We start from the raw sequence: 27,649 nt of genomic DNA, 5'->3' as shown, positions 1-27,649 counted from the left end.
AATTTTTATTTATAGATATTAATGGATGATTGTTTCTTTAAAAATAAAATGCATTATAATTTTAGGTTATTTCATAATTAACAATAATACTTGATTATTTCTTTAAAAATAAATTACATTATGATTTTAGGTTATTTCACAATAATAATTGATGTTCATAATATTGAATTACTCTAAATTTTTTATTTTCTATCATTAGTAGTTAATCCCAAATTAAAAAGATTATGTCAAATTGTTAAATAGCCAAAATATAGCCAGAATTAATTTAGTTTATTTGTTTATTAATATAATTGACTGAAAGTATAAATAATAAATAAAACAAGTAAATAATTAAAAAAATAGAATGTTAGTAATTACTTAAAATAGATAACAAAATAAGTTATAAGGTATTACTTTATTTAAATTATTAATAATTAAAAGAATAAAAGGTCACTAATTATTTTTAAAATAGACATTAAATTTAGTTTTATGGTACTAATTTATTTGAGTTTTTAATAAAATTTTATAATTTTCATATTTATATCTACTCAATTTATGTATTTTATTTTATTCTACTTTAATAAAAAATTAAGACGTGTATTTTTAATTATTTATTTAAAATATATAGCAAAATGAGTTATATCAATTAAAATTAATTATCAATAATTGTTATCAATTAATTGATTGTATTAATTTATAAGATGAATAACGTATAATAAATGTTGTGAAATTAATTATAATAAATCAATAATAATAAATAAAAAATTAAAAGGGACCTTTTTATTATTTTTTAATAGTTACACGTTTTTATAATTTTACTTTTTCTTTATCTCTTCCTTTTATATTTATTTATTTTAATTTATTGAATTAAATTAATTATACTAATTATTTGTATTAACTAATTAAATACTTTTTAATGAGTTATTATAACTATGTCTTTAGACTATAGATTAAAAATATTATAAAAAATATTTTATAAAAATTATTGAAAAATAAATATTTTTAAAATGTGCTCTTACAAGCATTGTAATAAGGGTCATTATATGGTAGAGATTATCAATATACAAATTTTATACATATTTAATTTGTGGTTATTTTAAAAGACACGTGTTAGTTTTCATAAGTGGACTAGTGATGTTGGGAAAGTTTGGGATGTTAACAATGTTCTAGTTATTGTATAATTAAACCATAATAAAATAGATGGACTTAGGTAATTTTAACCTTGTGACTGTCGGCGTCTAGTTACAATTTTAATGAGGAGTTAAATTGTGGAATTACAAGGAATCTTTCTACTTCTTTAATATTTTCATTAAAACAAAAATTGAAAAATGGTTTTATATGCTATGCATTTTTCACTGATTTTTAAAAGAAATACTCATTTCAGTTAAAAATAAAAGTAATATTCCTTAATTATAATTAAAATTATTTCCTGTAGTATATGTTAAAATAATCTGTTTGATAATAAAGGACATAAATAAATTCTAGATTTTATAAAAAAATTAAATTGTTAGAATATATTCTTTAATTTTTTCGTTAGCAATATATCATATAACTGTATATAATAATTAAAAAGGGTTTATTTATACTTCACAATCAATTTTTTTTTCTTAGAGGATAAACGAAATAAATATGTAAAAAAATTGGAATATCAAAACTGGAAACTATTTTATTTATCTATATATTATCACTAAATTATAATTTAATATTTTGATGTTATGGGTAAAAATAATTCATTATGTAATAGATTATAACCAAGTTAAAAGTGAATCTTAAATCTTGATTAAATAAAAAATATTAGACTTGTATTAAAAAGGGTACTGTAAAAATTTTAAAATGTGAATCAACAAAAGTAATATTATTGATTTGAAAAAAAAAAAATATACTATAAGAATGCTCTCCTTGTTGCTAAACCACGGTATTTCTTATTATTTTAATTTTACATTCACTTATACTTAAATTAATTATCTTTTTTATTATTTATAATTATTAATATAAATATTATTAAATATGTATAAATAAAAAAGATAAATTTTTTTATTAATTACAATATAGTTATTTTTTTATGATTATATGATATTTATTAATATTATTTTTTAATAAATATATATAGTATATAACAATATAGTTTAATATAAAAAAATTTAAAAATTTTTATCATGAAAAATTCTAAAATTTTATATACTTATTTAATAATAATCGGATTATAAGTTATTGATTAGGATTTGTTGAAGCATAATTATTTTTAAAATATTAGTTAAGATATATATTTTAAATTTTAACTTTAGATTCTTAACTATTTTATATTTTTTATTTATATAAGATCAGTTCAACTAGTTTAACTAATGACTCATCGATTGAACTAATAAATAAGTAAATCAATAGCCTGATTGGTCTGATTATCTGTTCAATTCTTATAACTATGATAACAATCCTATCATTTAACAACATAGATCACTTGATAATAAGGTGTTTAATTTTAAAAAAACTTCTATTGAAAAGTTAAAAATCAATACTTCTAAAAAAAATTTACAAAATTTACTATTAATAATAGACCGATAACAAATGCCTTTTGTGATACTTTTTAGATAAATTTTTTTTGTTTAGCTTAGAAATACATAATGATAATATGTTAACAAGATTTTAGCTATAAAGTTTAATCATATATATCCGATAATAGATATATTAATACTACAAAAGTTATCCAAATTAATATCAATACTATTATAATTAAATTGATTTAATTATTATGTATTATAATGTAATGCAAATAATAATATAAAACTATAGATACTATTATAGAAATATTTTTAAAAGTGTGGTTGTTGATTGTGAACATTAAAAAATAATAAATTTTATAATTTAGTTTGAATTTTAAAATTTCATCCCTAATTAATTATGAGATATATAAATTAATATCAATCAATTAATACAAATATTTGTGTATTTTTCAAAATCTGCATTTCCAACGTGGTTAGCATAATCCTATGCTTAACTAACTAATGGTATTAAAATATTCTGATAAGATATTTCTCTAACTTACATCACTCTTGTATCATCATATACATGTGTCACTTAGATTGTGACTAAAATGGAATCTCTATAAAATCTGTATAAATTTAGATCTGTACATTATAATTGACCTTGTAGTAAACCAGCTTCCTTAAGGGCAGCTTTATAGTCTTCAACACTTTTTTCTCGTACCTGCATTTCATTGACATGAAACACGAGTTATTGAAGATGGGTATGTTCAATGACTCTTTCCACAAGCATACTAAGCCATAATCAAATTCTGCGGATTCAAATATGTTCCATCATACTCTATCGAGCATCATAGCCCAAAAACCATCATGATATAACATACCTCTGATACACGGGTGCCAAAATGGTTCTCGATCTTTGACATCAGCCTTTCATCTTTTTCATCATATATTAGGTTAAACACAGCCCCTGTAGGATCAAATGAAACAAGTTACTATTTTGCATTATCACTGAAAATATCAATATGAAGAACAAAATCTGGAATTAGTTTCCTTTGGAATGAAAGCATAAAAACTAAAAGTTGTATGTTAAGAAATTCTGTGGCCTAACAAAGTTCATAATAAGTTACAAGTCCAACTAAGAGTCTATATGTTTAGGAGTGGAAAGTAAAGATGTATTAGTACATTACGCTGAACAAGAACTTACCCTTGCGGCCAAATCGACCAGCCCTACCAACTCTGTGCAAGTACACCTCATAATCAGGCTCAAATTCCCGTGTATACTCTGCAGTATGTTTTATTGGGAGATCATAGTTGATAACCAAATTGACCTAAATAAAATTGTAGGATGTCATTACTTTGAAAAGAAAATACACACAAAAGAAAGGAAAAGGAGGAGAGAAAATTGAACAAATTCAGCACCTGTTGCTGATCAAAGCCTCGAGCAAGAACATCCGTGGATATAAGAACTTGAGTCAAACCATCTCTAAACTCTCTGACAATTTTGTCTCTCTCTTCATGGTCAAGAGCACCTTGTATCGAAGTCACCTCATAACCCATATCGACAAGTGACTTGTGCAGCATTTTTGCACTCTGTCTCGTGCGCACGAATATGATGGTTTGGCCCACATTTTCTCCTAATTCGAATATGTAATCTTTTATCACCTCAATCTTCGACAACTCATCAGAGCAGTGCACTTTATAGTGCTTCACAGCATCTAAAGAAAGCTCTTCTTTCTTAACAAAAAGTTTATTATGGTCCTTTTTAACTGTCCTCTCAACAAAGTTCTTGACAATGTCATTGAATGTGGCAGAAAATAGAAGAACCTGGAGATTAAAAGAAACAAAAATATACATATCAACACCTCACACAAGTATACCCAAATATTTGAACTAAATGCATAGAAATTACATCTAGGCCAATAAATCAATTCAAGTAATGATGCAATGATTCAGATCATTAACGTGAAGATGCAATGGCACGGTACATTTAAGCAGATGCAATTGTTCAGCTGCACAAATAAGAAGTTTCTCAAATATCAAGGAACAATTATATTTTCCTTCAACACAACTTGCAACCTAATTAAAGCAGTCAATTAGGATATACGTTTCATCTTTATATCTAGAGAAGAATTCTCGAATGGATTGAACTTTGCATACATGCATGCAGACTATAAGAGAGGCAGTTCAACAAACCTGGCAGCTAGAATTGGATTTTTCTATTTCTTTCATTATCCTCAAGGAATCATCCTTAAAACCATCCTGCAACAACACAGTTCATAGTTGTTTAGGAAATTCACAGTTCATAAGAGTCAAGTGATTTACTAGTGCTCTCACCCTCTATATCCTCCACATAAGCGGAGAAGCATCACAACTTCAAGTTACAATTCTAAACTACAATGAAACTTTAAATCCTAACTAAAAGCAATCGCATTACATTTCATCAGAATGCAAAACTTACCTCAGCAAGCATTTGATCAGCCTCATCAAAGACAAGAATCGTCAATCTGGTCAAGTCCAATTTCTTGAAAGAAATCCACTTCTTGATGGTGCCAGGAGTCCCAATAACCACCTGAGCCTTAATTTCCTTCCGTTTTTGAATTGAAATTGAATCCCTGCTATCTGTCGGAACGGCACACTCCGAGCTAATCCCTGTGTGCTTCCCCATCTTCCGGAGAACTTCAGTGTTCTAAGACACACAGAAAAAACCAATCACTTCACACTTCAAGTAGATACACTTTTTTGTTAAGTCTTATTACTAACATGTCTCGATAAACTTCTCTGAAAAAATACATCCTCAGGGTTGAGACGAATTAATTTTCTACCCTTTTTTAGAAAGCGATATTTTTCTTCTCTATCAAAAAGTATACCTGAATAGCAAGCTCCCTCGTTGGACAAATGCAGAGAGCTTGAGTAGCTTGCGTCGAAGGATCCACACGACTAAGCATCCCTAAAACAAAGCACGTGGTCTTGCCGGAACCGTTGTGAGCCTGAGCGATCAAATCACGGTGCGGCGGATTCAAGATCATCGGCAAGCTTATAGCTTGGATCTTGCTCGGTTTCTGAAACTTCATCTCAACGTAGAGTCCTTTCAAAAGCTCCTCTGACAGGTTCAGGTCCTCGAACCTCGCCGCCGAGGTGTACGGCGTGTCGCCAGAAGTAACCTGCACCGAATCAACAAAAGTTAAAAAAGTGTAAACCCTAGCTGATGAGAAATTGAGGAGTTGAGAAATCGCGAGATGGAGAAGTCGTGATTGGAGAAAAGAGATCGAACCGCTTGGATATTGGAGTCTTCCGGATCGTCTAATAGCTTCGGAGGTTTCTTGTTTTCGTCGATCGATAATTCGTCGATGTTGAGCGACGGCGATAAGCTAGATGGAACCAATGTAGTGGTGGTGATTGTTTTATCGTCGGTGACGGCGGGTTCAGACATGGTTGTGTGCGTAGAGAGAATAGAGAAAGTGGACTGAGAGTGGAAGTGTGAGAGAGAAACAAACTGAGCAGCCTTTAATGTCATGGGCTAATCTCTATATATAGGGTTGTCCGGGTACTTTTAAGAAAAGATTTTTTTAGTTATCTTTTTTAAAAAAGTTTTACTAAAAAGTAAAAGTAATTTTATGAATGAGTATTTTATGTAAATTTTTTTTATTTATTAATTATGTTTAGATATAATAATATAAAAGTATTTATTTATTTATTTATTATATGAAAAATATTTTTTTTAAGAAATAACTTCTCAAAAAAGATGTTTTTTATTTTTCTAATACTTTTATTTTTATTACAAAAAATTTGTCAAACATGCTAAAAAATAAAAAAAATCTTTTTTAAAAAGGATTTTTTTTATCAAGATAATGACGCCCAAACAAGCACATAATAGAATAACAGTACATGCTATTTTATTACCTTTTAATGGCTACACGTTTTTATAATTTTACTTTTTCTTTATCTCTTCTTTTTACATTTATCTCTTTTAATTTATTGAACTAAATCAATTATACTAATTATTTGTATTAATCAATTAAGTATTTTTTAATGGGTTATTATAATTGTGTCTTTAGACTATACGTTAAAAATATTATAAAAAATATTTTATAAAAATTATTAAAAAATAAATATTTTTAAAATATGCCCTTAAGATACAAATTAACTAAATTATTTTTCAATTTAATGTATTTGATTCATTCAATTATATTAATTATAACTAATCAATTACGTAATTTGATTTGATTAGGATAAATATTTCATCATTTAATATTTTATTTGATTCATTAAATTACATTAATCATAACTTCAAATATTTAATTTAATTAGAGTAATATCAAATTATTTTAAATTTTATTTGATTCACTATACCAAATTAATTATAACTAATTTATTATTTAATTTGATCGAGATAAATATTAAATTATTTAATAAATAATATATAAAGCAATGAAATAAATGAACTCAATTAATTCAATTTATTATTATTTTATTATTATTATTATTATATATATATATATATTTATTTATTTATTTATTGTACTTCAGGTAAAATATTTATAATTTTTATTTTTTTATCTTAATTTTGTTAATATTTTTCTATGGTTTTATTTTATATTAATTTTTTTTATTTATTCTTAAGGGTATTATTATTTTATTTAAAAATAATTTAACTTTTCTGTAATATTTTTATAAAAGTTGGTTAATAGGTTCTTCTTTAAAATATTCTTTTTGAAATTTTTTTTAATAAGATTGTATTTTGATTTTTCTCTTTCATCCTTTGTCTTAATTAATTATATTAATCTTCTATTGCAATACATATTTATCTATTCCACACATTATTTTTTCTATCTTCTTTTTCTTTTTTTAATTGCTTCTTTTATTTTATTTTTAATTGTTTATTTACTTTTACTTCTCATATATAGATTTATTATAATTCATCACAGATTCTTTTTGAATTTAAGTGATTTTTTAGGTTATATTTTACCATTGATGCTTTTATTTTGTTTAGTGTGTTTTTTTAATATGTGTTTAATATAATGATCTGTAAATATCTATTTTATTATATAAAAATTAAATTTCTACATTTAATGATAAAACTGTCGTGGCATGTTTCTGATAGTATTTTTCGATTTATTTCTTCTACCTCATCAAATTCAATTTATTATAATAAATTAATTATATTAATATATTATTCAATTTGATTAATTATTTAAATATCATATAATTTATTATAATTTCTATCAATCAATTAATTGTAATTCAAATTGAATGATTATTTTGTTACGAAATTATTATTTTCTAATCTATTTATGGGTAATAATATATTAATTATAATTGTAAATTAATATATTATCACAAATTAATAAATTATTATTTTCTAATCTATTTATGGCAACATTTATTTTTATTAAAAAAAACATATTATTATTGTTTTAAATTTTATATTTAGGTTCCGCTATTTTACGCTAACATTTATTCAATTTTTTTAATCTCAAGCATCAAATGAAATAAGCTATTTTAATTTTGTGAAATTCAAAAAAAAAAAATAACGAAGGAAAAAAAATCAATTAAAGTTCAAATAAATTGGATTAAGTGAAAAACAACAAATAAATTGAATATTCTTTGTTTTGACCTCACACTTGAATCAAACGAGAAGTACTTCTTTTTAGTCAATTTTAACATCAATTCATGAACTCGTAAGCAATTACTAAAATAATAACTAAAATATCGTCTTCTTGGCGATCATGAGCTCAAAACCACGTCCAAAAGCCATAAGTAAGGAGTGAAAGTGAATAGAGCTAAATGGAGATAAGACTTTAATTAGTTGCTATAATTTATTGTTAATAATTAATTTTTTTTATTTATTATATCATTATACCATTTAACAAGTTGATTTTTAATAATTTATGTTTATTTTTTGTTATTAGTTTGTCGTTGAAATCAACTATGAAGAACAGAAAACTATTTAATTTTTTAACTTAATAACAATATTGTTTAAAATTTAATTTTTTAAATTGAACCAATTTTTGTTTTTTATAAAGAGATAAACAAATTTTAGTTGAAAAAAATTTAATTATAATTTTTTAATTATTTTATATAATTTAATAAATAAATATATTTATTATTTAAATATAATATTATATTAATAAAAAATAAAATTATTTACTATAAAATTTTAATTCATTTAATAAATATTTAATAAAATTTAATTCAATTCTATAATTTTATTATTTTATTTCAAACATTAGAATTCAATTCAATTTTTTATCATTAAAAATTTTTAAACAAGTTGTAAAAAACTTTAAATTCAAATTCTCATAAACTCAATTTTAGTCTACCTCATACTAGTACAGTGGTAGCTTACCAATCCAAACATTACATTAATCCCGTGTGAATTGTCAAGAATACCCTTAAACAAAAATCAATATTATAAGAATACATTATAGGGCAGCAATGCAGCATCACAAATCAAAATCCCGGTGACATCATATCTAAAGTTCTAACCTTATATTATAATCATAACATTATTATAAACATTTATAAAATCACAAGGTGATAAATCAAACAACGTGAGGCTCTTCTAACTTCGATCTCTTCGCCCATATTCTTTTCTCTCCGCTTCTTCACTTTGTCACTACACTCATTCACACTCTTTACTCATAAATTCTTAACTTTGATCTCATTCTGAAGTTAGCTTTTCTCTTCTTCAACCCCATTTCGCTTCGGTACGCCACTTTACCTTTTTTTTTTTTATCTCTTAATTATGAATTATTAATGATTAATAATTATTCACACCTCAAATATTCTACTTGCTTCTGTTTCATTAATCATCCTAATAATTTCTTTTTAACTAATCAACAGTTTCTATTCTATATTCTGAATTGTTAATTTCTAATTTGAATTTGTTGCAGATGGCATCTTCAGTGCTATCCGTAGCTACACAGTGTGTTTCTCCCAATGCTTCTTCAGTGTCGATTAACGAAACCCACAAGGTACTCCCTTTCTTCAGAAATTGCACCAATACACACATTTTAATAATTAAATTCTTTTATTTTATTAAAAATAAGAAAAGAAAATAACTGGTATTGAACTTTGGTGTTGAGTTGAACAGGGAAAGGCCAAGCTTGGAGGAAGTACTTTGAGATTTAGCAAGGTAAATACTTTACACTTTTCTTCAAATTCAAGGGTTACTATGTACTGTTACTATGTCCCAGGGAACAACCTTATTAGTTATTACTGGAATTTTTTGTTAAATTGTTTCTTTCTTTTTTTTTTTCTTTTTTTTTTTGCATAAAAAAAATTTCCTTGCTTTGGTTGGTTGGTTCACTATTGATTAGTTATTACTGTTTGATCAATTGGGTAAGACTTGGTAATATTTTTTTCAGCAACTATACTTTTTTTTTCTTTTTGTAAAATTATACTCACTTTAATCAACAAAATACAGTGACGTTGTTTGATTCATGTAATTGGCTTTACCTAGTGAGGAATGGATTTTGTTTTTGTTGTTGTTGTAATAGTAATATCCTCATTTTTGCAACTTTTTGTTAATTGTTCAATTCAAACTAAAAGATGATTATTCTTTAGTGGCATGAGGATAGACATGTTATGACTAGATCTTCAGTGTTGTATGATCCAATTCCACTTGGTGACATACGGCTTTGTTGTTGATGTTCAAAACTCAATTCAAATTGAGAGTTATTATATTCCCCCTTTTCTGTTGATATTTGAATTTTGACAAACTATAAGTTTGTGATTTAAAGGTGTAACCATGAGGGTGAATAGACATACAAGTTTTTCATGATCTTGAATTCTTTTTTTCTTTTTCTTCTCCCCTCCCCCCTTTTAAATCTGGTTTGAATCATGTTTATTTGCAGTCTTCTGGACGGATCTCTATGACTGTTGCAGTTAATGTTTCTCGATTTGAGGGCATTCCGATGGCTCCTCCTGATCCAATTCTTGGAGTATCAGAAGCATTTAGAGCAGACACAAATGATGTCAAGCTCAACCTTGGAGTTGGGGCCTACAGGACAGAGGAACTACAGCCATATGTGCTTAATGTTGTGAAGAAGGTCTATGTTCTTTCCTTGATGGTGTGATGCAGTGATTTGATGACTTATTTTCATCCTTTTTTTTTATAACTGTTGTCATATGTTTGTTGCTAATTTTACTTCTTGTTCAAAAAACCTGGACTTTCAAAATTGAGTGAACATTGATGATTGATCTGATATTTTTTTTTCTTCCTGAATATGTAGGCAGAGAATCTTATGCTGGAGAGAGGGGACAACAAAGAGGTAATTTTCTTTGCATCATATGCTTTTTGTGTCTATCATGGAATTTCCCGGTAGATTATTGACTATGATTTAACTTGTATATGCAGTATCTCCCTATTGAGGGTTTGGCTGCATTTAATAAGGCAACAGCAGAGTTGTTACTCGGAGCAGACAACCCTGCAATCAAAGAACAAAGAGTACGTAGTGGATTCAGTGATTATTATTTATGATAGGGTAAAAATCAATGTTTTATTTCTTTGTTCTTTTGTTTTTCAAAATACACTCAGGTTGCTACTGTCCAAGGTCTTTCTGGAACCGGTTCTCTCAGACTAGGAGCAGCTCTGATAGAACGATATTTTCCCGGGTCAAAAGTTTTGATATCGGCTCCCACCTGGGGTGTGCAATTCATTCCTTACCTCTGTCAACTTAATCATTACCTTTAAGAAAAAAATGGGAATTCATTCATCATAGCTAACAATACTGTCTTGCAGGTAATCACAAGAATATTTTTAATGATGCTAGGGTCCCATGGGCTGAGTACCGTTATTATGATCCCCGGACAGTTGGTTTGGATTTTGAGGGCATGATAGAAGATATCAAGGTTATATCCTAATTCAGAATTAAGAACTGTGTTTTGTTGTACTTTCTAGTTAGTCTTTTTCTCTCTTGTTCATTTATCTTAGTTTTTTATGCCTGTTATGCTTTCTTCTTTTATTATCAAAATTGATGTATTGTTTCCAAATGTAACGTTCACTTGAAGTATATAATCAATATCATTCTTTTAATTAAGATATGTTGTTGCACTGTAAAATTGTGTTTGACAAATAATTGATTTAGTGATAGAAATTTGAATAAGAAATAGAAACACAAATTTTCTCATTTAATTTTTAAGCTCAATTCTATTCTGTATGGAAGTGCTTTCTTGCCTAATTGTATACTTCTCCATTTTCATAGGCAGCCCCCGAAGGAACTTTTGTGCTACTTCATGGATGTGCTCATAACCCAACTGGTATTGACCCAACACCTGAACAGTGGGAAAAAATAGCAGATGTAATTCAACAGAAGAACCACATTCCATTTTTCGATGTTGCTTACCAGGTACAAATCTTTTGGTAAATAAGCAATTATTTTAGTTCATTTTTGTATCGTTTGTATCAAAACACTATTTGCATATGAAATTGTGAAAAATAATCGCTGTAGATAAAAATATGGATACTTTTTATAAATGGTAGATATTATATATAATCTGTTTCACAATGTTACTATATTCTAAATGGTTTAAATTTTTAGGGATTTGCTAGTGGAAGCCTTGATGAAGATGCAACATCTGTGAGATTGTTTGTGGCACGTGGCATGGAGGTTCTTGTTGCCCAATCTTACAGTAAAAATCTTGGTCTCTATGCTGAAAGGATTGGAGCAATGAATGTCATTTCATCATCTTCTGAATCTGCAACAAGGTATGATGAATTGAGCTTTAATTGTTTTCTTTAATCATGGTTTAAGTAAAAGATTGAATCAGTCTACTTTCTTTACTTCTCATTCATGTTTATTCCCTTTTTGGCAAGGTGATTTAAGTACAAGTAGCATGAAATAGTTGGAATCTGATGCTATATTGATATGAAACCATCATCATGACAAAATGCTCAATCATTTTAAGAAAGATATCGTTGATTTTATTTATGCCTTGGTAATGTTGATTATATAATCCACAATTCTGTTCATATGCCTTTTCAGGGTAAAGAGCCAATTGAAGAGGCTAGCACGACCAATGTACTCTAATCCACCAGTTCATGGGGCCAGGATTGTCGCCAACGTTGTTGGAACTCCTATCCTTTTTGATGAATGGAAAGCGGAGATGGAGATGATGGCTGGAAGGATAAAGAATGTCAGGCAGAAGCTATATGATAGTATTTCTTCAAAAGATAAGAGTGGGAAAGATTGGTCATTCATACTTAAGCAGATAGGCATGTTCTCATACACAGGCTTGAACAAGAACCAGGTATTTGAGTCACCTTATCTTCTCTCATTTCTTTGAATCTATATCTTAATATGAAGGGTAAATTATGTCTTTTTTTGTTTTGCTCCCAGTCAAAAAGTTATTATGATCTCTCAAGATATAGATGGCGTTACCCTAAATACCATTATATTTAGTAAAATATGACACTGTCCTCTCTAGTATTTTTAAAATCTGACACTAAGAGGAGGTTAATGTAGATATGATGAACCAAAGCATGCTCAGTATAATATCACATAATGTTAAGGACTTGAGGGGAATGAGAGTAATTTGTCATGATATCAATATGTAATTTTATGTAGCTATATTGCTATTCTTATTCTCCTAACGGGACAAAGCTTTGTTGTTGTTGTTGTTGTATTTGCTGAATGATTTTCTCCTCTTGGTTGATCAGAGTGACAATATGACCAATAAGTGGCATGTATACATGACAAAGGATGGAAGGATTTCACTGGCAGGATTGTCATTGGCCAAATGTGAATACTTGGCTGATGCTATCATTGATTCATACCATAATGTCAGCTGAAAACTCTAGTTAAATATGCTCCATAACCAAAACTTCTATTTTTGGTGAGTGTTATATAGCAAACCACTGTGGGTGACATACCTGAAAACAATAATACAATTATGTGTGCATTGATTTGCCACACATGCATGTACCTGAAGGACACTTAGGAAATTTTGTAACCTTTAAAGTTATAGCAGTATGAATCAAAGTGTTGATGCATAATGAGTTAGCTTCTCATAGACTTGAAGCAAGTTGAATCTAAAGCTTGATGAATAATGAGTCTGTTCCTTAACATTTATGGTTTGTAAGATTGAATAGATTATGTTAATAACAGTAGTTTTGTTTGCTATATGTGCTTCAGATGTTATCAGTTCTTTTTATGTTTCGAATTTCTTTTTCTTTCTTTCTTTATAATCCTGCTTTTAGTATATGATCAAATAATTTATTTTGATAGAAAAATGTCAACCCGTGTTGTTATTCTTTTAGGAGTAAACCATCAACTTTTTGTCAAAAAATCAGTTTTCTAAAAATTAATTCAGTATGACAAAATAGTATGACAAAATGTACTGTTCTTTTTATTTACACAAGTGATTGTGTATTTGATTTAAATTTTGTCAAAACACACACATTATTTAAAAGGTGTATACAAAAGATCCAAATAAAATAAATAATTGATTGGAAACCATGATACCTAAATATGCTAACACAAGTGCTAATTATTTGGCTTGCTTAAAGATAATGTCCTAGATTTGATCCTTAAGAACTAAATGTATGCAATGTTTGTGGCTAATTTCTTATTTACCAAAAACTAAATTGAGAGATGTTAGGTGATATATATATATATATATATATATATATATATTGCGCATTTGAATTAATACTAGTTAACTTTAGCACAATGGAACTTAAGTAAGTTCAACACTTCATTCGTTATTTTAGTTTACATGTGTTAGTTCTATTTCAGAGAGAACAAGGTGCAAAATCTTTATACTCAAGAGTCAAGAACCATGTTCTTGCATGGACCATAGAACCGCATTCTAACAGAATTGATGCATGCCTCACTCAGTCACTCATCCTCATAGAAGTTACCATATTAAAATATCTTTGATCTTCCCTAATTTATCTTGGTCCCACTCCCAAGGAACCGGTTTCCAAATAAACCATAGAATAAAATCAGCCACATCACTTTTACTTCTAATGATTTAGTGAAATGATAATTTATTATACATAAATAAATTGATAGACCTGCATGTAAATTCTTGTTCTCAATATTGATACACACTGCTTTTGATTATTTAAATATCTCAAGAAAATAGGATCATTGAAATTATTCGTTGTTCCAAAAGAAAGTGCCACTATATACAAAATGTTCTCACAAAATGTGCAATTAGTTTATTCTTTACATTAGTCATGAACATTCTCATCCTCTTATACAGCATTTAGGCTTAAGACAAGTTTGGTCGATTTTCATTTTCAATATTTCTAGTTATCAAAATTTTGCAGGAAAAAAAAAAGTGAAAATTGGAGGGAATATGGGAGGATCTCTATTTTTTTTTATTTCACTTTTTTTCTTGCAACACTGAAAATAAAAACAGAAACCAAACAGACCCTAATTATCATGTCTCTGTTTAGAATTCCTACCTTGATTATTAGGCCTAAGCCTAACTGGTTTTAGCAGCATGACAAAAACATGCCCTGGATTATTATCACTATGTGATGTTGTCTTGTCTTCAAATTGAGTGACTTGAATTCTCAGCAACATCATCAATTGGTAAAACTTGTTGTGTCACTTGTGGAACTCTGAGTGTTCCTCCAAGCTCAACAGGTACAAGAGGAATAAGTGAGTGCAGAACATCCGCAATCAGCGGCCGGTAACTCGGCTCCGGTTGCACACACAACACAGCCACGGCAGCAACCTACACACAAAAAAAAAAGGCTTTCAATATAGCATAATAAAAATAATTTTGATGCTTAAAGAGTTATTATTATTTAATTTTATCTTTTGAGTTACATTAGATATCAAAGGTTCTGTTTGGCTATTGTCCTAGGAATCCAAGACAATAAAGACATGAAAACAAAGGACAAAAGATGTTTGATTACTAGGACATGCAATATTAAGGGACAAAAATTTGTGGCCATGCAAGGATGTGAATTGAGAGGGAGGGATTGGACTGATTAATGAAATTGTTTTTTCAACATGTCTTTGTTCTTCTTTTCCTTGTATATTTCTATTTTGCCCCTTTAAGATATTCTCATTCTAAATTCTAACCACTAGTAGCCAAACACAATAATGGTCCCCAAAGTTTGTGTTCTCCCTCACTGTTTCTGTGCCCCCGTCTTAGTTACTCGTATAAAATACATGTTGAAATACAAAATATATATTAAAAATGAATTCAATAACATATGTATTTATATACAAATATATATGCACTTAACCTTATTCCACAAGAGAAAAATACTATTTTCAAAATGACATTGAGTAAATCTCAAATTTTTTTTCTCTAACTAAAATCACCTTAAGATAAATTCGTCTTTAAAAATTTAAAAATAACAAATTTATCCTTTTATATCTTTTGTTAGAGACAAAAGTGAGAGTTGATTAAAAAGGTTTTGCACTGATAATACATTAAAACTGAATTCATATATACAAATGCAAGAACGTTTTACTAACTCTAGAGTAAACATAGGATAATGAATGTAATTGCCAAAAAGGGTAATCCATAAAAACTGAAATTTATGTCTAAATTTTGACTAGGTTCTCAAACCTGGTACAAGTGCTTGAGATCCATTGCATCCTTAATCACAGGGTCCACAATAGTTGGAAGCATGGATCTGTCTGTGAGATGTGGCATGGCCTGCAATAATCAAGAATTTCCATATGTCACTCAAATCCCAAATTCAATTTCAATCCTTTGAATTAAAAACAAAATTAGTACCCATGTGACAATAGATTGGCATTGTGATGGTGCCAGTTTCTCCACAGGCTTTCTTCCTAATAGAAGCTCCAAAAGCACAACTCCAAAAGCATACACATCACTTTTATCAGTCAATTTACCTGCAATCAAATAATTATATAATCTACTTTTAATCTCCTTATTAGTAGATAATCCAATATTTTTTTACAATATCTAATTAGATACTATAAAAATTAACTACCTTTGTCAACATAAAACTTAATTAAATATCGGAACAAAAATATTGTTCCAAGAAGTCAAACTAGTAGGAATTCTAGCTGTTTATTCCATGTCCTTAAAAAATTATTGAAAAATAATTCAATTTGTTTATAGAATTTAGGTAATATATATTGTAAAAACACATGTTAAAATTCTCAACTGAAACATTTTTACAAAAAATATACATAATTCAAATTTTTATATATTTATTAAAAAATTAAAAAATTTCCACTAATAACAGTCTTAACACTTCTTTTATACCATTTGAGTTATACCTCGTTGGCATAACAGTCTTAACACTTACTCTAAAGTAAACTCTTATTTATATCTGAAAGTTTAATTTATAGTTTTAACTCAGAAAGGACAATAATTAAACTACATAACAACCCCACACCAAATTAATTAAATTTTTAACTGAGGAAAAACCTTGCAATGTTTCCCATCTTTGAGACAATAATCAAATCCTCCACCTCACTCAATGTATGCAGGGCTTACCAAACTAGTTAGTAGTTATGATCATATATTATTTTTAAATCACTGACAAGAAGCAACTAGAGCAAACCATGCATGAGTTGCAAAGTGTAACAAACAACATAAGCAATTTAATAATGTATTATTTTATTAGAGTTGCTAGGTCACTTGGGGCAGCTGCTACATTCCCAATGCAAGAACACACCACAAGTTTGACAGATCATTTAGGTCCAAAAGAAATGTTATCTTGGATCTGCTTACTTGAAAACTTTGCAATTTTTGTTAAACATACTGGAATTTCCTTGTTAGTCATGATTTTCTCGGAATATAAATACAAAGATACTAGAAAACATGAATTTATTTAAAGAAAAAGACATTTGTGATAATGGTATTAGGTAAAATATTCTATGTTTATGAATAAGTACACAATAAATGAAACAAACAAACAAGTTTTTTTTATTTTGTTTTTTATATTTTTTTAAGTTAGAGACACTTGTGAACACAATCTGACTAATAAATGGATATTATTATTTAATGGATGGATGTATCTACTATATTTATTTTTAAAATAAATTTACTTCATTAAATAAAAAGAGCATACGTGGATTGATCTTATTAACTATTGATTCCTACAAAGTACCATACTTTTGAAAAAGTTGGAAGATACCAGAATATTTTTTAAAGTAAATAATGAGTAAATTATTATTTCTAATTATAAAAATTCAAAATTTATTAATAAATAAAAAATAACTTTATACTCATAAAGATGAATAAACTCTTATTTTCACTCATAAAAATTTAAAATGCTAATAAATCTATCTACGAATAAAATTATATTTAGATATTTTTGTCACACAAAAATTTCCTTTCATTCATAAAAGATTTGTCAAGTCTTTTTAAATTTTTATTAGCAAAAACAAAAATTTACTCATAATTAATTGATACCAAATAAAGTAAAAAAGAAAGAACAATTAATATTGGAAAGAATAACAACTAAGTACATATTAGGAAAAAAGATTGGAATCAAACTTAAAAAATGAAGAGTGGCTTGATAATGAACTTAGAGTTAATCCAAAAAATTAAACTAATAATAATAAGGGTTTTTTATTTAAATAAAATATTTGGGCTCCTATATTACCTGATTCCCCTAAATGGTTTTCTTGAACGTGAATCCCTTAAACTATATAATATATAAATCGTCCTAGGGTCGTGTGTTTTAATGAATACATAAATCATTGTACCCTGGGATGATTTATGCATGAATTGCATAGGTGAATACGGCATAAATCGTCCCAGCCCACTGTGTATTGCGAATAACACGTAAATCGTCCTAGCCTAGGATGATTTATGCATTTTAACCTAAAACACTCTATCCTGACACGATTTAAGTGCTTCTTCCTAACCCTCTACCCCCTAACACGATTTACGTGCAAATCCCAAACCCACAAGCTCCTAGAACGATTTATGTGATAACTTTTATGTGTAATTCAAATTCTAACTCATCTAGAGTAAAAAGACATGTGTTTCTTTAATATATGACAACCATTTTTTTATGCAATCACACCATATTTACTACTATATCCAATTTGAGTTCAATTAAGAAGTTAATTTTTAAGTTACAATTTTTTTTAATTTATTTTTATTTTAAATTTTAAATTTTAAATTTAAAAAAATAAAAATAAAAAATTAATTTACAATAAAAAATAAACTAATATTAATTAAGTTAATTTTCATATATTTATTCATTAAATTTATATTGTGTTGACTTATTTATTTGTTCTAGAATATTCTACTACACAAATATTTATGTAAATCACATTATGGGCTTGATTATATATATATTATAAGAAAATAAAATATTTGTAACAAAAATTTTGTAACAAATTTAAAATTGTTACAAAAATTAGTGATTGTTACATAATAATAATAATATTTTGTAACAACAATACAATTTGTTACAAAATGTTTTGATATTTTGTAATAATTTTATTTTTTGTTACAAATTATTTTGGCTTTTGTAACGAATCAGTGTGTTGTTGCAAAATTTTATAATATTTTGTAATAAAAAATGAAGTTGATGCAAATGTTCAAAATATTTTGTAACAAAATATTTATTTATTTTAAAAACTCCAATTATTTTGTAATAAAAAATTAATTTGTCACAAAATTTAATATTGTTTGTAACAAGTTGTTTGTTTGTCACAAAATATAAGAATTTTTGTAACTAAAAACATTATTTTAAAATATTAAAATATTTAAAATAATTTTATTTTGTTTCCAAAATTTTAGTTTTTAAAATATTATTTGTATTAATTAATTATTTTTTATGAAAAATCAAAGATTAAATGATTAATTTTTTAAAAATAGTATATATTATTTTATATTTTTTATAAAATTAATATATAATTTTTACTAATAATCAAGTGTTAAATGTTGATTAGAAATTAATTTTTAAATTAAAAAAATTATTGTTAAATACAAATAAAAATCGTTCTAGGGGCTTGTGGGTTTGGGATTTGCACGTAAATCGTGCTAGGGGTAGAGGGTTAGGAAGAAGCACGTAAATCGTGCCAGAGTAGAGTGTTTTAGGTTAAAATGCATAAATCATCCTAGGCTAGGACGATTTACGTGTTATTCGTAACACACAGTGGACTGGGACGATTTATGCCTTATTCACCTATGCAATTCATGCATAAATCATCCCAGGGTACAATGATTTATGTATTCATTAAAACACACAACTCTAGGACAATTTATATATTATATGGTTTAAGGGATTCACGTTCAAAAAAACCATTTAGGAAATCAGGTAATATAGGAACCCAAATATTTTATTTAAATAAAAAACCCTAATAATAATGCAAACAAGAAAGCTTTGTTTATATAAAAGTTGAGTAGGCATACCATCTAAAAGATACTCTGGAGCTACATACCCCAATGTGCCTGAAAGCTTGATGTTGTTCTTATTTTGGGACCCATCAGTTACGGCAAGCCCAAAATCACAAATCTGATCATATTGATTAATATTCACAAAATAAGTATAAGTGTGTAATGGGAGCACAAAAGTAAAATTAAATTTTAGTAAATGCAATAACATAATATTGCTACATGTATAGTAGAAATTGGCAAAAAAATAAAAAATAAAAAATTAATATAGTAATTTCAACATGGTATTTGTCTTGTTTACCTTTGCATTGAAGTTTGCATCTAAAAGAATATTAGAAGATTTCAGATCTCTATGGATCACTGCAGGGTAACAGTGCTCATGCAGATATTTTAATCCTCTGCTTAAACATCAATCAATATTATGTTAAACACAAATGGAAATAAATAACAAGAAAAATGATATGTTATAATAATATCTTACAATCTTACAAAAATAAATATACTTAACTTAATTTATGCCTAAAACTTTAATGTGAAAATTTAAAACTCTTTTGGGCTCTATAATGAATAGATTAGAAATTTAAAAGCTTAACTTTTCATATTAAGGTATTAGACATATTTATTAGTATATAATAAGATTATTCAAATAACAAGTGGGAAGATAAAGAATTGATTAGGTAAGATTATTATTGCCTTGCTGTGTCAAGAGCAATCTTCATCCTCATATGCCAAGTCAATGCTGAGCCATGAGAAGGTCCTTCACATAGTCACAAAATTCGGGAAAATATAGAGATTAATTAGTATATGTTCTTAATAATTGGCCTCATTATTACTATTATTATTTCAATTTGTTTCTCTACTAGGTAACATTAAAATAAAATTAAGATAAGGTGTTTTACCATGTAATTGGGTTTCCAATGATCCATTGTGCATCAATTCATAGACAATAAACTTTGTAATGCCATCATTGCTACAACCCAATAAAGAAATTATGTTGGGATGCTGAATTTTACTTAACAATTCCACCTCATTCTGCAAAGTCATCAAGCTATTAAATATTTAAACAAATATTTAGTCATATATTATTATTATTACACCATCAATAGAAGTGTTCAATTTAACCACTTATAATTATCATATAAAAGTTTTTATCAATATCTAATTGAATAATAGTGTTGTAAAACATTTTTCACACTAATAATAATATTAGTAATTAAACTCTAAATATTTCATAAAAAAATGGATAATCAGAAAATATCATTAGTATCAACCCTGCTAGGTCTAGCCAACAAACATTTTTAAATTGCACTCCATATTAATTAATTGTCATTAATTAGTAATTATTTAATTTTTTTTAAAAAAATATAAAATTAATAATTATTAATTGAAGCTGTTTAAAATTGGCTGGTTATGAATTGTTTAACTATACTTTTTCTATTAGTATATTAGACATTTTTGACAACCAGACAAAATCAACTGTTTTCATTAACTAATTATATATTTAAATTGGTTTTTAAGAAACAAAACAAAAAGAATTTATATTAGTTGTTAACAAAATACAGGTGCACAACAAAATTGAAAAAAAAAACTAAATTATGGAAGAGAAAGAAAGATTATGAGCAGCATTACCTCAAATTCTGTCTCAGCATATTGATTTTCACAGTGAAGTTTTTTAACAGCAACATCCAAATTATCATCCAAAGTAGCCTTATAAACACATCCAAAACCACCCTCCCCCAAAATATTACTCTCCTTGAAATTATTTGTGCCCTTTTCTATTTGCTTATAATCAATTATTGGAACACAACCCTTCTTACCCACCATCTTTATAGAACTAAATTTGCTCAAATATGCCCCTTTCTCAGCATCTTGCCCTTCAAAATAGAAAAAAGAAACAAATTTAATGTTGAAAAAATAAAAAAAGAATAAATCTCTGAAATGGAATAGTGAAAAGACAAATTAAATAAGAAGTACCTGAGTTTTGAACACTTGTCCTTTTGGATTTTGATGAATGGCTTGTATGATAATAAATCCAGAAGAATAAGAGGCATAAAATGAGTGCACTAAGTGCAGTGCTGGCAACAACAAAAGCTATCACCATTTTCCTGTGTGAATCCATGCCCTGCTTTTCATTCTCTTGTTCAAAAACTGTTCAATAAATATTAAATAACAGTGTGAGCAAAAAAATAAATAAATAAAAGAAATATCCTTATTATTATTATTATTATCAGTCTAATTTCAAGCAATTAATGACAAATTAAGAGAGTTTAAGCAGAAGAGTAGGATCCAAACATTCAAAGACATGTAAAAAGACTAATGAGTAAAGGAGTTACTACACATTATCTGCATTAAGTGCTTACCATATGTTTTTTTTTTTTGAAATTTAAATTTTGAAACTCTTGGAAATAGAAATGTCATAAGAAGGAGCAGGTAGTGATAAAGACAACAAATGGAAGAAAGAAGAAGAAAAAGACAAAGAAAATGAAACAAATAGAAAGAGAAAGAAAGATAGGTGTTGAATGAGTAGAAGTAAGTACCAGGGGATGAAGGTGAAGAAGCCATTGATGTAGAAATGACTTGAATTTGAGGTGAAGGAGCAAAAGGGTAATCAATTGTTGAAGAAAGAAGGAAACTTGGTTTGTGGAGAATAAGGAACAACATGAGTAGCATTATTGTAAGAAGCTTCATTATTTTCTTTTGTTTTCTTTGTTATGTAAATGTCTGCCTATGGAGACAGAGAGAAAAGAGTTAAAGAGATAAAAGGATTATGTCAAATGAAAGAATGCAAAAGGATTTTTGAGGATGAAAAGGAAAACACAGACGCACGCATAAAACAAACACACTTTTGTATGTGTGAGCCACTCAAATGAAAGTGAATGAATGTGTGTTAAAATATAAAAAAGTTTTCAACGTTTTAAAATATGATAAGTTTTTTCATTTAAAATATATAAGGACAAATCAGTTCTTTATAAAGATTTAGATGTCTTATATATTAAAAAATGAAAGACATTTTGTATTTTTAATTAATCGATGATTTATTTATCTTCAAGATAAAAAATTAAAGATTTATTTTTTTATTTTTTTTATGATTTTTATTTTTTCTCTTGTGTCTCTCTCTTAATAGTTTACTTGTGGTTGAAGTTGGTTCAAATGGTTAAATTTTTTAGACTTGGTTCAAAATTCTTTAAACACAAATTTACATTCTTGCAATTTGCAAAGTTTTTAAGATCTAATTTGGTAAAATTTTGGTTTATAAAAATAGTTTATTAAACTTTGTCTTTTAAAGATGGTTTTCAAAAAATTATAGCAACAATATTTGATAAATTAAAATTAAGAGTATTAAATATAGATATTTGTTAATATATAAAATTATATTAATATTTTAATTAACTTTTAAAAATACTCTTAATTTTTTTAAACTAAGAACATAATTTTTAATAAAAAAATATTATATTCTTTATAAATTAAACAAATCTTAATTATTTATTTGTTAGACTTTATATCTATAATTCAATTTTTTTAACAAATCTACTAATATTACTAATCACTTTTTTTTATAAAATTATAAAAAAGAAACCCAAAAACCCATTAGTTTATTTATTACCTTCAACAACATATTATTCTTCAATAAAACTACACTCTTTTTTTATTTTTTTTTACAAAACACATTAAGATTCCCCATCATCTCTAAAATTAGGCATTAGCGAAATCCAGTAAGTATCCCCTATGGGTACTGAATCTTCCATCTAAGACACTAGAATCCTATTTGGTTAATTTTTTTAGTTATAGAAATTCAGAATGTATTATATTTAATTATTAAAAAAATAGTGTATTTTTTTATGAATATGAAGATAATTTTTTTTAATTGAAATTTATAAATTAAAAGTTCAATTTTGTTTCCAAAACAAAAATTTAAGATCCGATTTAGGATAATAGAAAAATCTGAGCCTCAAATTTTTAAGGATTAAATAAATCAATGGATCAGTTTTATAAAAAAATAATAATTATAAACTATAAATTTCACTCTCAAATTTATGGTATCTACACCCAAAAAAATACACCAAGTATTCACATTATTAAAAAGCTGAATTATAAGGTACAGATGTAAGTTTACAGATGTTTCCTTTAATAGGATGAAAGAAAAATTAATAAAGATAGGATCCACATTTTGAATAACAATAAAATAATAAAAAATAACTATAAAATGAATTTATATTTTCTCTCTATACCATCTCAATTTGTATAGTAGAGTGCCCCTATTAGAAAATACCACTTGAATCTTAATGCTAAAAATAAAAAAGCGTCCTATTTGCTGGTATTTGCCCACCCCTTACTACTATTTTCTAATTACCAAAATGTCCATTCTAGTGTTCTATTCTATGTTCTCTGTCGGTTATCCAATTTAGTTTTTTTTTTTTAAATACTTTGCATATTTTTTTAAGAAAATCTGCACTGATTGCAGCTTAATATGTCAATGTCCATGACATAGAATAGTAGTAAACTAGTAATTCATTAACCTTTGTCCCCATTTCTTTCTAAATATATCGGTGTTATTATTAATCATTAATTGGTAATTATTAATTGCAATTCCATTTCTAGTTCCAATTATAGTAAGAAAGTAAACAAGCAGATGTATAATGTATTGCAAGAAATCAAAGGGAAAGAAAAATGAATTCAAGTTCATTACTCCCTCTATCTGGCAACAATTGTCATGTTCACAAATTTGGTCCATTCGTTATATGTATCACACTTGTCACTTGTCAAGGTAGAAAGTTTTAATGACTTATTATCTTGAATTTAAATTTAAAATAATAAAAAATTAAATATTAATTTAGTTATATTTATTTTTTAATAATTATTTACGTAATATATATAAAAATAATTATTTTTAATAAAATAACATATATTTTATATAGTATAAAAAAAAATTTAAGTATATCAATACATTAATATTTTTAATTATATATATTTTATAATTAAGATCAATAATTAAAAGTCACTGAAACATCAGTATATCGATTCACTTAAAAAGTTTTTTCAGTAGTATAATACAATAATAATACATCAAAATAAAAATATAAAAAAAGAAAAAGATTAATCCATTTTTCTTTTTCTTGGGGTAGATTAGGTGTCTTTGTCTCTCGCTTTCTGTAGAGATTAGAGAAGAACGTTGGGGAGATGATAAGCTTCATAATTTCAACCTTGATTAGAGTCATTTCAAAAAATTAGCAGAAAGTAAACAAAGACATTTGAATCATTGTATCATAGATGTCCCTCAAAAAATACAATAGCTGTATATACTTAATATTAATAACCATGAGAAAAGATAAATATAATTCACTTATTTGTCCATATATATTTTCACACTCATCCAATACTGAAAAAGTGTTATTTCATACAATAATTTGATTCCAACAAATTTTTATATTCTCAAAACTTTTAAAATAAGATTTATTTATTTTATAATGTTATTTTTTACTTAACTGTTTATAATAATTTTTATTAGAAACTTGTTTATTCATATTAAAAATTTCATAGAAAGTGACAAATAATTAATCTGTTTGACAAGAATAATTGTCGAAAATCTTTAGAATAAAAAAATATTAAAATCAAAATGTCTAATCTAAAGCTCATTGGGATGAGTTTGGATGTTTACTTTCATAAAATAAAACTTGTAAAATTAGTTACAAGATGATTAGTTTTATAAAGATATTTTTATAGAAATAACCACCTAATTACAAATATTAATATCAATAGACTTCATAATTCTTACATATTAACATACAAGTCTTTTTTTTTGTGTGGGTCAGATTAACACACAATTCTTAATCGTGTCAAATAGATTATTCAAACTATAAAAGTAACAAACTAACAACCAATCTTTTTTTTTTTTTTTTGAAACAACCAACCTTTTAATTTTTGGGACTTAACAAAGGAAGAGTTAAAACGGCTAAGTAAAGTCGTAGAATAAAAACGCCCAATATGGTTTATCAATAACAAAGGCCCAATCATGTGAAGGCTTTTTAGTAATGAATTCAACAATGATAACAACATCATGTCCAACACAAAAAAAAATAATAATAAAATAAAAACATTTGACAACTTTTGACCAAACGGGAAAAAAAAATATCTAGTTTGAATTGATTTTTTTAAATTTATATTTGGACCAAATTTTGCTAGTTTATAAAAATATCTATTCAATTGATTCTTGATAAAAGAAAATTTTATGTGTAGACTTTTTTATTATTATTTTTTTTGAACATTATGAACTAAAAATAATCTAAGTCAACGAAATGTATAGATATGCATCAAAAGTATTTATAGAGAAAAATAAGAACATAAAGATTCCATGTAATCGAAATGATACTTGAAGGGAAAAAAGCACACAAATTTAAAATAAAATCTTTCAAACTAAAATTAAATGAGTAAATACATAGAATAAAAATTTATAATAAATTGTAGGTTTAGTCAAACTCCGCCTATGTTACACTTGCGGTATATAGCCGGTCTCGAGCATGGATAAAGGAGGAAGGTTGTTTTAGGTCTTCGACAACCAACATAAAAACTTAGTCGAATCTTCATGACATGAATCAAAGATGTTATTAAACTAAAGCTAGGTTGTTGCCCGGAAGCAACCCGCTGTATGGCTCGAGTACAATATGAGATCGGTGCCCGGATGTAGTATTAAATGAGTAAGGATTCTCGTGTTTTCGTAAACGGACAAGGTTAAATAAGCTAGTTCACAAAGTAAAAGGTAAAGGTCGGAGCGACAGAAGGTTGAGATTTGGAACATAGAACATAAGCACTCTATCAGGAAAATCCATGGAGGTGGTGGACACCATGATAAGGAGGAAGATTAACATTATGTACCTACAAGAAATAAATGGGTTGGCGCAAAGGCCAGGGAGTTGGATACTTTCGGGTTCAAACTTTTGTATACAGGAAAGGTGAAGAATAGGAACGGCGTATGTATTATTGTGGATAAGTAGTGGAAAAAGGACATAGTGGATGTCAAGAGGATGGGATATCAGATCATTTCTATCAAACTTGTGGTGGAGGGAGGTACTTTTCATGTGATTAGTGCCTATGCACCGCAAGTGGGTTCCGATGAACAACATAAGATAAGGTTTTTAGAGGATCTAGAGAGTTTGGTCCAAGACATACCTTATGGAGATAAAATTTTCTTAAGAAGAGATTTAAATGGCCATGTTGGAAGAGAAATGACTGGTTATGGAAGTGTTCACGGAGGTCATGGTTTCGGGGTGATCAATGCCGAGGGTAAAACTATTTTGGATTTTTCCTTAACATTTGACCTTCTCATCGCAAACACATGTTTTAAAAAGAGAGACGAACATCTTATAACCTATAAGAGTGGCATGACAAGCTCTCAAATCGACTTCTTCTTATTGAGGAGAGTCGATCGGAAATTTTGCATTAATTGTAAAATTATCCCGGGAGAGAGTTTAACAACACAACATAGGATGCTTGTCATGAATTTTCGCGTTGAGCAAAAGTTAAGAAAAAGATATCATATGAAAAATTCAAGGACGAGGTGGTGGCGGATGAAAGGTGATGAACAAAGAAGCTTCCTAAGACGGGTAGGAGAAGAGGTAAAGTGGGATGGAAATGGAAGCGCGGAGGAGATGTGGAGAGAGATGGCAGAAGTTATTAGAAGAACAACAAAAAAAATTTTGGTAAATCTAAAGGGATATGACCAAGAGACAAGGAGTGCTGGTGGTGGAATACGGGTGTATAAGAAAAGATAAAGGTAAAGAGGGAGTGCTTTAAAGAGTGATTTTTGTGCCACAATACAGATAATTGGAAAAATATAAGGCAGCTAAAAAAGAGATAAAAGTGGCTGTAAGTGAAGTAAGAATAAGAGCATA

The 27,649-nt window shown here is 27.2% G+C and overlaps 3 protein-coding genes across 4 annotated transcripts; 1 reads left to right on the top strand and 2 right to left on the bottom strand.

Annotated features, from left to right (window-relative positions):
- Positions 1-2,904: 2,904 nt before the first annotated feature.
- LOC130935628 (DEAD-box ATP-dependent RNA helicase 38-like) lies at positions 2,905-5,953 on the bottom strand. The gene is made up of 8 exons (XM_057865457.1): positions 5,731-5,953; positions 5,327-5,620; positions 4,918-5,145; positions 4,653-4,718; positions 3,879-4,283; positions 3,664-3,787; positions 3,341-3,426; positions 2,905-3,180 (listed from the first exon to the last, which is right to left on the bottom strand). Exons 1-8 carry the CDS (start codon positions 5,887-5,889, stop codon positions 3,109-3,111), a joined length of 1,434 nt encoding a protein of 477 aa, XP_057721440.1. The 5' UTR covers positions 5,890-5,953; the 3' UTR covers positions 2,905-3,108.
- Positions 5,954-8,925: 2,972 nt separating this feature from the next.
- LOC130935900 (aspartate aminotransferase P2, mitochondrial) lies at positions 8,926-13,606 on the top strand. Its single transcript, XM_057865814.1, has 12 exons — positions 8,926-9,166; positions 9,353-9,433; positions 9,553-9,594; positions 10,316-10,510; positions 10,694-10,732; positions 10,819-10,908; positions 10,999-11,107; positions 11,203-11,312; positions 11,666-11,809; positions 12,002-12,168; positions 12,446-12,710; positions 13,120-13,606. The coding sequence occupies exons 2-12, from the start codon at positions 9,353-9,355 to the stop codon at positions 13,249-13,251; spliced, it is 1,374 nt and encodes a 457-aa protein (XP_057721797.1). The 5' UTR covers positions 8,926-9,166; the 3' UTR covers positions 13,252-13,606.
- Positions 13,607-14,578: 972 nt separating this feature from the next.
- On the bottom strand, positions 14,579-22,527 carry LOC130936094 (probable receptor-like protein kinase At1g80640). Of its 2 annotated transcripts, none has more exons than XM_057866081.1 (10): positions 22,301-22,527; positions 21,738-21,911; positions 21,393-21,637; positions 20,663-20,795; positions 20,457-20,520; positions 20,065-20,161; positions 19,782-19,884; positions 16,170-16,288; positions 15,999-16,088; positions 14,579-15,149 (listed from the first exon to the last, which is right to left on the bottom strand). In XM_057866081.1, the coding sequence occupies exons 1-10, from the start codon at positions 22,449-22,451 to the stop codon at positions 14,964-14,966; spliced, it is 1,362 nt and encodes a 453-aa protein (XP_057722064.1). In that variant the 5' UTR covers positions 22,452-22,527; the 3' UTR covers positions 14,579-14,963. The 2 variants fall into 2 exon arrangements, with proteins under 2 accessions (XP_057722064.1, XP_057722065.1); XM_057866082.1 differs by lacking the exon at positions 22,301-22,527 and adding an exon at positions 22,124-22,150.
- Positions 22,528-27,649: the final 5,122 nt, after the last annotated feature.

Source organism: Arachis stenosperma, chromosome 6 (assembly GCF_014773155.1).
Source record: "Arachis stenosperma cultivar V10309 chromosome 6, arast.V10309.gnm1.PFL2, whole genome shotgun sequence".
In the NCBI taxonomy this organism is placed as follows: Eukaryota; Viridiplantae; Streptophyta; class Magnoliopsida; order Fabales; family Fabaceae; genus Arachis; species Arachis stenosperma.
The sequence above is the reverse complement of the archived record's forward strand: the minus strand, read 5'-3'. Positions and strand labels throughout refer to the sequence as shown.

Coding starts and splice junctions, on each gene's coding strand:
- LOC130935628 (XM_057865457.1), bottom strand. CDS start 5,889: ATGTCTGAACCCGCCGTCACCGACGATAAAACAATCACCACCACTACA. Junction 5,621..5,730: donor AAGACTCCAATATCCAAGCG/GTTCGATCTCTT, acceptor GATTCGGTGCAG/GTTACTTCTGGCGACACGCC. Junction 3,788..3,878: donor GAGGCTTTGATCAGCAACAG/GTGCTGAATTTG, acceptor AATTTTATTTAG/GTCAATTTGGTTATCAACTA.
- LOC130935900 (XM_057865814.1), top strand. CDS start 9,353: ATGGCATCTTCAGTGCTATCCGTAGCTACACAGTGTGTTTCTCCCAAT. Junction 10,511..10,693: donor TGCTTAATGTTGTGAAGAAG/GTCTATGTTCTT, acceptor CTGAATATGTAG/GCAGAGAATCTTATGCTGGA. Junction 11,810..12,001: donor TTTTCGATGTTGCTTACCAG/GTACAAATCTTT, acceptor TTAAATTTTTAG/GGATTTGCTAGTGGAAGCCT.
- LOC130936094 (XM_057866081.1), bottom strand. CDS start 22,451: ATGAAGCTTCTTACAATAATGCTACTCATGTTGTTCCTTATTCTCCAC. Junction 21,912..22,300: donor TTCTTCACCTTCATCCCCTG/GTACTTACTTCT, acceptor TTTATTGAACAG/TTTTTGAACAAGAGAATGAA. Junction 20,796..21,392: donor ATGCTGAGACAGAATTTGAG/GTAATGCTGCTC, acceptor ATGACTTTGCAG/AATGAGGTGGAATTGTTAAG.